Below are 14,476 nucleotides of genomic sequence, written 5' to 3' on the forward strand. Positions count from 1 at the left end.
TGTATACAGACTTTTCATTACACTAATTACTTCTACTCAGCCCAACACACTTTAATTCCATCATGTTCCAGCACCCCATCCTTTTTCCCTCCAGAACTGCATCTGCTTTCTTGTTTTCTCATCTCCAAGAAACTTCTCGGTTATCCGATTACCTTCTCATACGGACAACTGTCATCATTCGGTCAGTCCTCTTTCTGGGACTTCCTTTAAGCACACCTCGGATCCACTTTTCCTGTTGACTGGTTGCTGCACCACGACGGGTGGCTCCCCAGTCCCTCCCTGTCCTGGCTACCACTGACCCCCAGTGGTTACAACTATAGTTGCTCTAACTCACTGTTCCCAGACCACTGCAGCCGCTATGGAATGACGGTTGGATCATGCTAGGACATACGGGAGCAAACAAGACCCAGCATCCTATGACCACTGTTTCACGGCCACCGATCACAGAATCGAAGAAATTATTCTTCGATTATTAGGTACAAAGGAGCTTCTGGAAGTCAGCCGGTTCAATAACCCTTGCTCAGAGCAGTTTAGACTGCTCAGGACTTGATTCAGCTAGACAGACATTGTACACGCTCCGGACAGTCTGTTCCGATGTCTATTACTCTCACCGAGAAAACATTTTCCCCGATATTTAATTAGAATTTCTCTTGTTACAACTTGTGTTCAAGTCCAGCTGGCTCAGTAACACATGCAAAAGAAAGGAGGAGGAGGAAAAGGCAGCTATTATCAGAGAAGAGAATCCCTCTTGACACGCTGTCCAATCTCCTTGGCAAAAGGAAATCTTCAGTTATGTAAGTCTTATCTCCACATATCTATACCTTTGGGTACCGGCGGAAACAGATGAGGCCCTGATTACAGCATAATTCCACTTCTAAGAAGGAAAGTTGTAAACAACAGCAAACCCCAAAAGGTTACCTCAGCAGTGAGACAAGTTGTCAATTTACAAAACCTCACATAGTTTTTTCCTTTAGACTTTGTTATGCAGAATGCAAAGTTCTCAGATGAGCACTTGCAGGTAAGTATTCTTTTTACAACAATGCATGTTTCACTGTTTGAAGACACCCAGCCTATTCTATTTTTAACATTAAATCTTTATTTGGAAAATAATCCAATGAAGTTTAAGCATTTATATACTGTGATTTCAAGCTAACAATTATTTAATAATTGCTAATCAAGCACATATAGTTTCAAAGAGCAAAAAATCCTACTGCATATGACAAAATGCCAATTAATAGAATTAACCAAATTGAATTCCAGACAGATTGCCCATGATTTTTTCCAAGACTATTGATTCAAACATTAAAGCAAACACTCAAAATTTTATATGCACATCACACTTTCAACTCTATCCCGGTATTAAGTAAAAAGCAATTATTTCATCATTAAAGCAATACACATAATAAAGATATACCTGAATGCAGAGTATTTGGTAAGATTTGAGCAGTCTTCAGTGTTCCATTGGTTTGTATTGACTTTAGGGCTAGTCTAACATTCAGCATGCCAGTAACAATGAATAAGCCTAATGCATTACGTAAGTGTAAGCTGATTAAATCCTTGATCCTGAAGCCACCTCTTTTTCCCCCTCCCCCATTGATTTGAAACTTGGCACAATTAAAAAAAATCTTAGTTTTATACACATTCAAAACCTAATTTGTACCATTTTTCGCATAAACCCCACCACAATTTACATTAATATAACCCCTTCAGGTTTTAGTCTTTCTTGTATTTTACCAGGTTTAGGAAATTATTGAACGTCCATTTAAAAGTGATCAGTTCCCTAACAAATTTTAATTTTGTGGCTAAATTTTTTTTTTTTCATATATACTGAACGGCACAAAGGTAGCAGTGTTATTCAAGTTATCAGGTCTGAGTTCACCTGTAAAAATTAACAGCAAATTTAAAGTACAATGCCACACTATCATAAACTTCAGTGCTGCTAAGTGAGATTGTAAGGCATACTGCACATGCCAGTCCTAATTTCCAAAGATATTAGTTTCTCAAATGAAGTATACGTGCTACGACCTACATGGAAGAATAGATCAGGAGCAGTCATGAAAGAGTTACGTTCCCCTAGCACATTATAGCACTATGATCTCACTACATTGTCAGTATGACAATGGAAGCAGGATAAATGGATCCTGCAGCAGAGGATATGTTAGTGTTCTCTACAGAAAAGGAACTTAGAAAGCAATACATGATTAACTGTTTTGAATAGGGCAAAAAAATTCCTTCCACTAGGCCCACATGCCATACACAAAACAAGCTGCTAAGAGCTGCAAACTGATTGAACGACTTCGTTGCTCTGTATGTGTGAATTTTAGATGCCAATTATCAGGCAATATACAAGCACAGCGCTGTTTAATCTCCACAATTATTTTTAACATTTTAGTTCCATTTTTCTTCAAGACATCTCAGCTTGAAAAACCTGATTTGTTTGCTTTTGAACCTTTTCTTAAGCACTACTTTACCCTGAGAAAGAGCCCTATGCACATTTGGAAATTGACAGTGCTTCACAGAGACAATACAACTATGAGTTGGTGAGCTCAGATCTTTTTCCTGAAATTTAAAAATGTTTAAAAATAGTCAGCTATAGCTACAGTGCCCCAGTCAAGGCAGCAGAATGACCCTGAGCAAAGGAGAACAGCATATGCTCTGTAGACTCTTCATTAGTATTGAGGATGAGAAGACAGAGAAGAAAGTAAAGTGAGTTCCAGCTCAGTAGAAGGTTTTTAAGCCATGGTAATTTTTAAAGTAATGCACTACATTTTACTTGTAAAAGAGAGAATGTTCAAGCCAGGACTCACTGAATGCCACCAAACAGGTTGCCTATGCTATGTAATATGCATTTTAAATTAGAAACCTAGTAATATTTTAGTCAAAGAAAAAAAAAAAAAGGCATAGAAATTAACTAAGTGTGTAAAAACCAGTATAAATAGGTGGCTCTGAGGGGGTATGCAACCCCTTCTACCATCTGAAAACATCCCAATCCATGGATATATTCTCATATTTTAACACATGAGGCTATGTTGTGAATCAATACCAGTGAGATAAATCAAACAAGGAAAGATGTCTGGAGGCAATACTAGTATGAAACAATAATGTAGCTGTTTTTTGCTCCACACAGGATGAGTAAGACAGAGGAAGACAGATTAAAAAATGCAGCAATTAATAAGACTCCAGCAGCTTCCCACATCACGTAAGTGTATTTCTAGACAGAAAATTTAGTTTCATTAATGAAAAAGCCACATTCTCCCATTCACTTTATAATAAAACAATCTAAACAGAACAAGGTCTATACATTTTCCACCAGTTCCCACCATACCAGAGCTTGAACAAAAAGAATTTCAAAAACATCAAATATTTGAGTGGAATTGATCCAAAACCTTTAGGATTTATTACATACCCCATTCTCTGTACGTTTCTCCACAGGTATATTTATGCCATTTCTTTGATTTTGGGCTTGACGTCCACCTAAAAGTAAAGCAAGTGTAAAGTTCAGTTTTCAACACAAATTGTTTTCACTCTTGAATCTGTCCTTTCCAGAATTTTTTGTATAAAGTTTTTGCCTATAAATCTTTATTCTGCTAGTCCCAACCCCTTCTTACTAGGTTATTCTTTGTAGGCAGTGGAGTCAGCAGAAATAAAGCATTTACTTCACAGACATCATCTGTTCAAAGTACAGCCATGCAGCTGTCATGACAAAGATGTCATGAAAGGGAATGTAGCGAGTGTGACTACTAACGTTTCATACTTCTATGTCTACAACAAGCAGTACCTTCAGTTGAATTAATTATAAATTAATACAGTAGAGGAACCTTTTCTAATACCATACAAACAACTTTAATTTACGAATTGATCCATAGGTCAACGATTAATTAAAAAGCCTTGCACACATGGTTCAGATGCATGTATGTGAAACTCTGTGGCTTCAGGTGTATCTTAAATTTCTTCGCATACTTTAAGTTTGTATTGCCCAAAGGATGACCAAGTATTTTACAAAGTACCTAATTAATACAAAAATAACATGACATAGGATTTGATACTTCTGGCATGCAAAGCACCCAGGAGTTACTTAGAAATACTAAAGGAAACTCCAGCTCTAAGCAATAAGGACTCAGCCAAGACTTGAAATCCGGTTGTTGGAAGTAGTCAGATTAGTTGAATGAGTAAGGATAACCTGAGCATGCAATTACACATCTCACTGATAGAACTTTCATATATACTTCATAGCTGTCAGACTGTGTAAAGGATAACACACAGCCTCAAAAACCTTCTCATAAATTAAGTATAGCCTATACTAGTTAGATCAGAAAACTGAAGTGCTCCTTGTTTTTCATTCCAGTCTTAAGAAAACCCCACTTCATACAGAACTGTTTTACATAAATACTTTTGTTGTAGATCCAAGCAGACCAGCAATTTTTCAAAGTGCAAATTATCACCACCATCAAATATATCTACGTGAAGTACTGAGAAAGTAAAGACACGGAAACCTCTACCATTGATGTCGGTAAAATAGATTTTAGTTTCTAAAGGAGGTAAAGAAGTTTACTGATTTTTTTCTATGGGGCAACTGAAAGAACAGGAAGTCAAAAAGCATATTCCCACCCACTCAAAATGTACGGACTTTCTCTCAACAAGAAAAAACAATGCATTAAGCCTCTAATACCCACCAACATGTTTGGATCAGTATTAAGCAGAACAGAAACTGATCTTACTACAAAAATATTACTCTGACTGGTAGAAATTGTTTTAGAGAAGGAAATTTGAGAATATGAATAAATGTGCCCCTGAGGAAGGTTCAAAATCGCTTTGGTATAAGGAAGTTGTACTACACATATCGGCTGAAATGCACTGAAAGAACTGATGATCGAACTCACTTCAGAAAATACTCTAAATATGTTTAGGTAACAAGGCTACAGGGTAAGTGTACTTACTCTGTTCATTACTTTCAGCTGGTGACTCCTCATGACGAAGGAAGAATTTCACCTCTTCCCTGCGGGGACCCCATTTCTGTAGGTGGTCATACATCATGTGATCAAAGGGTATGGGCCGCTCTGAAAGTACAAGATCAAAAAACTTATCACAACTATTTCAAATTAAGCTAAGTTTTATAGAATTCTCACTAAGAACCAGAATGTCCTTTTTGGTAGCAATTCCATCTATCTGGTATATTTTGTCTTAGGCAATGTCAAAGAAATGGGCTCCAACAGACAATAGTTGCACTGTATTAAAAGCTAGCCTGTTAGTGTAACATAGCTCACTGCTTAACAGCAGTACCTAACCAGTTTGCAAAACTATACAAAAAATATCAGCGCTTAGAAACCCTAACTTAGGAATTCTTCATCACAACCTTTTTCACCATGCTGATCTTTGCACTTTTGCTCCCCATCACCACCGGATGGGTATTTCGTTCATTATTCAAATGACCGTTCAACATGAACCTCCAGTTTTCCACTCAGACTAAAAGCCTTATCACTACACTGACATTACATCTCCTAAGAACTTGAGCAGGTGCTCCCACTCCAGTACACTATGCCAGACAACATCCAGTGTATGTGGAATTTCTGTCAAATCTTTGAACAAATAAAGGCTAAGTTCTATGCAGCAGTCAGTCTCTGTTTTTCCCCAAAGAAATGTAAAACATTCTCATAGTGTAGCTATTTCTTCCAAATTTATCAAATATATTACTAAGAGGCTGCCCACTATATATTTAGTATTTTAAAATGAAAATACATTTCAAAAGAAAAGTTTTCAGTTTCCCTAATTATACTTTTATTTTTTATTTGTAATTTGTTTTCATTAAGGTAAGAAAATCTTCCTTTTAAGATCTAATACTAAGCATGTTATTAGAAGATGTCTTCAAATCAGAATAAAATTATACTAGAAGAGATTTAATTAGCTTTCCTACATGCAGCACCATGTCAAGCCAATATTACTACAGAATATCAGGCTTAGATGGAAACCAGAAAGCATAGTTTGTGTTCTTCATTGTTAGAAGCAAAACGCTCTCTTCCCCTAAAAACCCAAACCACAGTATCTCCTACCAGGCAAAGCACTGCTAACAATTTGTTATCCATTTCATACTTTACCCATTTGACATAAGAATACAAAATGATTCAAAGATATAACACATATCTTGGGGAAAGCCTGGGAAAAACACAAATACACATTTTTATACTGCAATTTAACTGAATTTATATTTATTATGAACTATATAAATGTATACATCTCTTGATAATCTTGGGATACTCATTTGTGTTATTTAAAGAACAATACATTTTCATACTTTATTCACAATTGATTTAATACAATGAAGTGTCTTGTCAAAATCTGACATGTCAAATATGTATAGTGATTAACACAGTTTAGCCACAGTTAGATCTCGCTGCTTTCAACAGGGAAGGGTCGTTTCAAGCACAAGCTCATTACATTCATCAACTGACTGGTTACCTGTCTTCCTAAGCCCCTCAACAAAACAAAAAAAAAAATCACAACACCTGGATTTTAAAATATAGATGCTTTTATTTTCTTTTTATTGTTCCTCACACAAGTAGACTCCAAGAAACAATGTCAACAGTGTTTATGCACACAAGAATAAGGTCAGTGGCTTATTACAATTTAGTTCTTGAAAGGGAATTTGAAAAACATGATTTTCAGGTTTTTCAACTCCTAAAGTAAAGTAGGATTTCAGATGCTTTGAAGAATATCTACTAAAATTGCAGCATGAGTCTTCTAAAGATCACAAAGTGTAAAAATATTTAAATGGTTTAGTTCAGAGAATTTAGGACACAGAAGGATCTTTAGGAATTCTCCCAAACAGGAAAACTACTACGTAAACCTAGCAAGAACTGAAGCATGATAAGAAGGTACCAAGAAACTGGATGTCTGAACAGGGTTGTGATAATTTTGGAATGGTGAGGAGTGGCTGCAGCATCACTCTTGGTTAAGCTGGTGTCCCATTAAAAGTAAGGCCATGATCCTAACAGCTATTCAAAATGAATGTTTCATTTACATAACATAACTTGAAGAATCAAAGCTAGTATTTTTCAGACATGACCAAGAGAAATGGGAAAGACATTTTGTACTACTTTTGCAATTCTTCCACAAAAAGAATTCAGGATACATTGCCTTAAATTAAACAGAAAACAGGTTAAAGTAATAACAGCAATATCATCATCACTGAAATGAATTTAAAAAAATAATGAAAAAGCACTAATTGTTCTGTGCAACTTGGCTACATGAAACAGATTCAGATAAGAAAGGGGAAGAAGAAACGGACATTAACACTTGACACAAGACATGATGAGAATTAAAGTTGCCATTCCTCCCTTCAGTTTAAATCCTTTAAATATAGAAAAAATGTAGGAATAAAGCATGTTCTTATATTTGTTGTAACTTAGGACAGCACAAAGAGTTATTTTTCTGGAAATACCTGTTCTCTAACAATCAAAATCAAACAAAAAACCTGCAGTTAAACTTTACCAGTTGTTACAGCTTCAGACATAGTCAGTCATTGTTTTCACAATACTATTTCAAACTTTAATTTTTTAAACTTTAAATAGAAGAGAATGAAGAAAAAGTGAAATAGGAGAATGGGTGTAGAGTAATAATATACAGGTTGGATCCCTGTAACAACACAGTAAAAAAAATATCTAGAGAACGTTTGTTTTCATTAATAACTAAGTTATAAACCATGATATATGCATATCTCATAATTATTTGCAAAAACTGATTTAGATTTTAAGTTGGATGAAAATTCTGAAGACATTTAAGGTAGACTCCTTTCCTTTTAAGTAAAAGTTTTGAGGATGGCTTTTTAAATACTTTGAAGTGACTGAAACACCCTCAAAGACCAAAACACAGATAGTGCATCAATAAAGAGAATTGCAAAAATCTTTCTGCTGGAACTATATATTCACTATTTAAAACAAATTAACTGTCAGACTTCAGAATTTGGTTTTATCCTGATTACAAATATCCTGCTGTTTGTAACAAACACATTTAAGCCTGCTATACATGAAACAAGAATACAAAGTAATGATTATCTCCATAGTGGGGGAGTTCACTGCAACGTTTTCCCCCCCCCTCACGGTTGCAGAAGTACACTTGTAGTAAACAACTGTTTCTTCCATAGTCACTTGCCCCTGTTACCACTAAATTCAGGAAGACCAACATTAATTGCTGAAGGGCGTTCCAGATGTAAATGAAGTGAATAATTGAGTACTGGGGACATTTAAAGGTTTAAAACCATCCTCTCTTGAAACAAAACTACAAGTTCCTGGCATCATACCTGTCTTTCGATCTCCTTGCCAATTGCTATTTGCAATAGCTGAGGAATAAGGAAGAATATTCTGTAGGGTTTTTTTTCCTGTTATAGCATGAGAAATCCATGCAAAAAGAGGAAGCTTCAAACTGACAAAGCAATAGGTAGTACAAAATGTACTGATGTATCAGGCACTAATGTTTTTCAACTTTTTCAACTATTACTCATTTCAAGAAACTGGAAAGAAGGAAAAGGAACGAAACACAAAAATCAAATGTGAATAAAACAAATGCTTATGCCACGCAGCTCTGAAGAATCAGTTTATTAACTCTTAATACAAACAATACTTTAAACTATTTTACAAGTCTTGTGAAGCTCCTCAACCATTTCTTTGCCACACAAAAGCAAAGAGAGAAAAGCTAACATACTAAACAAGTAAGTTTTCCAGCAGCTAAGCAATTGTAATCCTACTCTGAACTCTAGAAATCTTACATAATTTTTTGAGCCAAACTTGCATGGATTTTAATAACTTTTTCTGAAAGACAAATGGTCTCTGTCACCCTCTAAAATATAAAATTAAGTATTTCTCATTTATTTGTACATGCACATTCAAAAGAGGAAGACTATTAGAGGAGACAACATTTTCTTAGATTGATACAATTCAGAAAATAGACAAGCTTTGGGGCACATAAACTGGTTTTTTGTACCTGATAATAAAACTACAATCTACAAGCCCCATTGCTTAGAATTTGAGTAGACATGTATTACTCAGTTGGGCTACCTAAGAGAGGCTGGGGCTACCTGCAGAACACAGGAGTTAAGCACATTCACAAGAGGAGAGGTATGACAGCTCTCTTAGGGAGAGAGCTGTGATTTGTCATCTGTGCAACATGAAGAGACTTCCAAGAAAACAGACCACGTACAGTGTGTGACAAAACCTAATGTGTTTATTCAACCCATGATTTTCTGTATCAAATTTTGTTTTGAATTTCAATTTCCAAAATGTTCTCTGAAAGAGCTTCTCTTGAAGAGAAAGGCTAAGGGGTCAGAGACAGTGCAATAGAAGAGAAAAAATGCTCTTCCACTGGCACAATATGCAATGAAACTACAACAAATTGCTTCACACTTCCCACTCAGAACCAGGGCTTTAAGTTTTTTGGTTTTCTAACTGTTGCACTTAACTGTTTAGACTCCTGTTTTCGACATCAGATCTCTGCTTCAGGCAAAATTATTTTTCAAAACTTCAGATGAAAGAGTTCAATTTGGCTCGCGAGAGCAGCTGAAGGAAAAAATATTTATGCCCTCTTTAAAAAAATAAAAATATCACTGTGTTTCGCTGATAAATTTATGTACCCCAGACTTCAGAGCATGAAGGTGAGACCACCAACACATATTTTGTAACAGTATCCTACATTTAAGAACAACAAAGTGCTTGTGCTGAAATTCCTGTCCCAGACACTTAAAACCGGTGCACAGGACATCTTTTTCGCTGACAGTACAGGCCTGTTTGGGAGATCCAGAAACATGTGACTGTCCATCCATCGTGTGCCCCCCCCCTTCTCTCTAGTCTTTTCTGTCCCACACTTTCAATGGAACAGATTTATACTGTTACCACTTTGGGTATTTAGCAAGTGAATCTAGATTTGTGAAAGCACCTTCACATGATTTTTAAAAGAAATGTGGAGCCACAAGCACATTCTAAGGTTGCACAGACCCATTCAACATGTAGAAGCTTTGGGCAGGATTCTGCTTCCTAAACTTAGGTGTCTGTATGTAGGCGTACACTTTCAAAAACTGGGTGAGCTCCAATGCTCAAAATCTAAATCTAACAGATAACAACTAGCTGAAATCAGCAATGTCCGTGTTCCACTCACAGTAATATCTAGATCTCCATTGGCTATAATGGGACCAAAACCACATCAATCACAGGGTAGACACACGAAATGTAGTCTTAGTCTCTCCATCACAACTTCCTGGACAAGTTTTATTTCCCACTTTACAGAAACTTTGAGCTTTAGATATCTAGCACTTTGAGAAATAAGTATTACATCCACAGGCAAAATATTTTCTCAATCTTAGAAGTTATTATAGAAAACATGTGCTTGCACTTGGCAGGGTTGCAAGCTGTGAGTGTGCTAGAAAGATACTGTGGATCACTTTTTCAGTTTCCAGTCACCCTTTGAAGCTAGCTGGCAACACTGTCTGCATTTTTTAAGTAGTACACCCTCAAAGTATTGTGAAAGCAAAAGAACAAGTAATACCATATATGTTTCACAGACAAGTGTTTGGAAAATATTGGGAATATTCGAGTGCTGTTAAACACAGTTGCAGACCCATTTTAGAAATTTATGCAATGCACTTGGCATCATAGACTCTCCATAATCTCAGCTACCAATGTGAAAGTTTTAACCCTCTTGTAAGTTTTATCCTTAAAGACAGTTATCTAACTAAGCATAAACAGGATTTGTATTCCTTGGACTGCAGACATGCTTAACCTCTCCCTTCCTCACTCTTGCCTAAACTCTTATGAGTTCCCATTCAGCTAGGAAATGTTTTGAGACACCTTTTCCCTTTACAAAGTCTCAGAACAGTTTAGAAAAGAGGAGGAACAGTTCCCCCAAGAGGAAAATGTTATAGATTGCTAATATTTGTAAGCTCCAAAGGCATCTGAATAACGTCAGATATAATGTAATGCTTTACATTACACCTGTTTGACAAAAAGCCCCGACCAACATAAAACACCTCTATGCAAAACTTAAGAATTCAATATCAAAGCACAACCTCATCAGTCTATACAAAACAGAAGACAAACAGCTTGAACACGGGTGACCTTAGTAACTGAGGGATAAGAACTTGCCTAACCGTTATCCTCACCCATCCACTGATTCTACTCACATCCACACTTTGATATACTATGACCTGGAGGCTTGTACTACACACAATTGCAAGAGCTCATCTAGAAACAAAATCTGTAACAGGCTGTTTTGACACACTTCTGAAAAGAACTGCCCGCCTCATTCTGTGAAATAACAATTGCAACACACACTCAATACGGGCACTACTATGTGCCCCAAGGGAGGCTGTCAAATCTTTGAGAGGAAATGTTCATGAAGAAGCTGGAGATATTAAGTCTGGCACAAATCTGTCTGCAGAACATCTGCTATTCATGATAGAGAAGAAAATAAAATCTATACTAATTTTTAAATGTCATGTTCTGTTCACATGTCTAACAGTGAAGAAATAGGATGGGAAAGAACACAGGTGGTGATCTACACCCACTGACCATAACAGAAGATCACAGAGATTCCATATTGTCATTTAAATACCCTCCATCCTATATATGCAGCATAACTATTTGAAATAAATGGTTTCTAAAATAACTAATACCCATCCCATTATTTTTTTCTTCTAAGATGGTGATACAGAATACTTTTCTAATGTAATTTGAAAAACTGAAATACAGAATACTAACATATCTTACACATGCATTTTATCAAATACTCCGTGCTGAGGAAGAAAACAGAGGGGTGAAAAAAAAAAAGTCAAGAATTGTATTAATCTCTACAGATATTGAATTACCATGCTTTGCATCAAAGTTTGCTAGAAAAAATAAAAAAGTACAAATTGAAATCATTAATATTGAAAAGTCAGTCTTATCTTTTTTATAATTAGCACATACATTTAAAATCAAATTTCCACTGAACATTTTACTTACCATTTCCACGCCATACTTCAGCCAGATGGCAGCTTCCTTCTCCAGGCTCTTTGCAGAACTCTACTACATCACGACAGGTTGTTTCTGGTGTAATTGGAACTTCTGTCAGAATCTGTTCATTGTTGCTCAGAAACACAGTTAATATCATCTGAAAGAAAAAAAGAAAAGTAGCAGAATATTTAAAAAATTTTACAAGAATAAGATTGTGAGTAAGATTTATAATCCCCCTGTAAATGGAAATGTATTCTTATGGTTGGTTACCACTATCCATCAAAGCAGTTTGCAGTTTCTTGTAATTTTGCCAAAGCTTAGTCCTTCGTGTTGAATTTTTCTTGACAGTGCACTGAATTGACAATTTTTTAAAAAGCTTCATTTAGTTCTGTCTGAAAATAAGGCTAGGAGGGAAAGAACAAGTTGTGGCTATGTTGAATGCTTGAAATCATAGCATTTAAATGTTGCAAATAAATACATACTTTGGCAAAGTAACCTGAAGCTTCGCAGCTGAGCGACCCTTGGCATGATCGACATAATTTTTGCACTTTGTCTGAAGACACAATTACACTTGGTTGAACTGTAAGCCTTTGGTTAAATGGCAAGCCTCAGAGTTTAAACATGCTCCCTTCACTCAAAGTTACAACACTGAAAGACTACTTTTTCTCTAGTAAACTGATCCCAGCTATTCCAGTTGGAAAGTAGCTACAAACCAGAAAATAGCTTTTCTTCCCACCCCTACACCTTCTTAGTAACATTCAAGATGACTTGACATCAAGGAAAACAGAAAGAAGAAAGTGGGATGAAATGTATAAAGAAAAAGCCTAGCACTAAGAGCTATTACTAATATGGGTCGATGTAAACTTCTGTTGAAATTGCTTGCTCCACCTTGAATAAATGTGTGCGCAAATACCTGTACCCAGAGATACTCTCATCCTTCTTCATGCTAGCAGATGTAACTTGCTGCAAAGTTAAAACACTCAAAAACTCTGCACATTAATCAGCCTCACCCCTTTGGTGCTTATGTATTATGATATGTTCATTAATAACACGTTCATTTGCTACCTTCACCCCCCATGAAGGGCCTCAGCCTCATGGAGCAGTTTCAATGGATTTGTTCTGTAGGTCCTCATGTAATTTACTGCAAAAGCTGGAAGCACATAGTAAACAGCTGAGGGGCTTGTAAGAAGGAAAAGACAACATTCCACCAAGAAACAAAGTCCTAATGCAACAATGTTGAAGTGATTCTTTTTTTTCCTGAGTGAGACTGGTTCAGGACCAATAAAGGTTGCATTCAAAGACAAGTATTCCTACGCTACACTAAATCCTCTGAAAGATACCTGACCCTAAGCTCCCGCTTAAAATTAAACAGATACTTTTAACCATTCTACTCTGCATATTAATTTCCCATCTGTCATCAAAACACTGTTCTGTAAACCCATAGGGATGGCACAGAGATAACCTGATGTTCAAAAGACAAAGATACCACAATAATAATGTCACTATTATTAATTTGACAAAAACAGTAATTTTATCTGCAAGGAAAGTTCTTTCAGATCTTTCCAGTAAATAAAATGTGGGATCACATACTGAACCACAAAGATTAAATCTAATTATTTAAAAGCTCTTCCTTAAATGAGCACGCTCCACTTACAGTTGGACTTCAGTTTGCATAGGCAATTCATAAAAACATTCATAATATTTGTAGGACATATATGTGGAGATTTGCATTGGTAACAGCTAGATAATGAGCAAGAGCAGTCTATCTCCTTTAGAATTATGCAAAGGACAAAATTCCAGGAAAGCCCAGGCTTTGAGCTCTCAGTCTCCTTGTCAGTCCTCCAGCTATTTTAGTCCATGTTTCTACTCTCCCTCAGCCTGCCAAGTTTGTACACTGTATCCTGAAGTTTTCAAGTGACTACAACACAAGAACAGTCATCCAGGGCTGTGAATATACCAGAATTCACTCCGAGTTTCTCCAACAGCAGCATTAAAGCATGCTATACTAAAAGCTATAGTACAAGCTAGGAGGAAGCTATAAGGATGCAGCCACAGATAGTAACGTGCCTGTAGCCACCTACTGTAAATAGCTCACAACGTTATTTTTTCCCCTGTAGAAGATTCAGACACAGCCTCAATATCCATGACTGTGGAATCTTTTACAGAATAAATACCTGGTGTGGAATCTGGCAGTGGAATTTGATCTCTTAAAGATGAGGAGTCATACATGAACATAAACCAACAGGCTTAGAAGAAACCTTAAGAGGTCATATAATGCAGTCTCTTGGCCTCAGGCAGGATCAACCTTCAAATGAGTCTGATGTCCTTTGTTCTATATGAGCTTGTTCAGGCTGTCCTAGAAACCACCCTGACTTCCCTACGAGTTTTGCAACTTCAGGTGCGCTCCCCTAGTACAATGCAATGACTTACAATTGCAATAAAACTAGACCGCCACCACAGGAACAGAAGATGGCAGCTGATGTAGCACATTGCTTCCCTGTTAA

The 14,476-nt window shown here is 36.4% G+C and overlaps 1 protein-coding gene across 6 annotated transcripts in view; it reads right to left on the minus strand.

Annotated features, from left to right (window-relative positions):
- PPP1R13B (protein phosphatase 1 regulatory subunit 13B) overlaps positions 1-14,476 on the minus strand; it is a 68,942-nt gene that overhangs the window by 33,076 nt on the left and 21,390 nt on the right. For 5 of the 6 annotated variants that reach the window (XM_056346683.1, XM_056346682.1, XM_056346681.1 and 2 more), the window contains exons 2-4: positions 11,982-12,129; positions 4,938-5,057; positions 3,407-3,474 (exon numbers count right to left, since the gene is read on the minus strand). In XM_056346683.1, the coding sequence (XP_056202658.1) occupies positions 3,407-3,474; positions 4,938-5,057; positions 11,982-12,129 (336 nt within the window). Of the gene's footprint in view, positions 1-1,414; positions 3,338-3,406; positions 3,475-4,937; positions 5,058-11,981; positions 12,130-14,476 lie in introns of those variants that run through there. The other variant, XM_056346687.1, reaches the window with a different exon arrangement.

This window comes from Falco biarmicus, chromosome 7, assembly GCF_023638135.1.
Source record: "Falco biarmicus isolate bFalBia1 chromosome 7, bFalBia1.pri, whole genome shotgun sequence".
NCBI classification, from domain to species: Eukaryota; Metazoa; Chordata; class Aves; order Falconiformes; family Falconidae; genus Falco; species Falco biarmicus.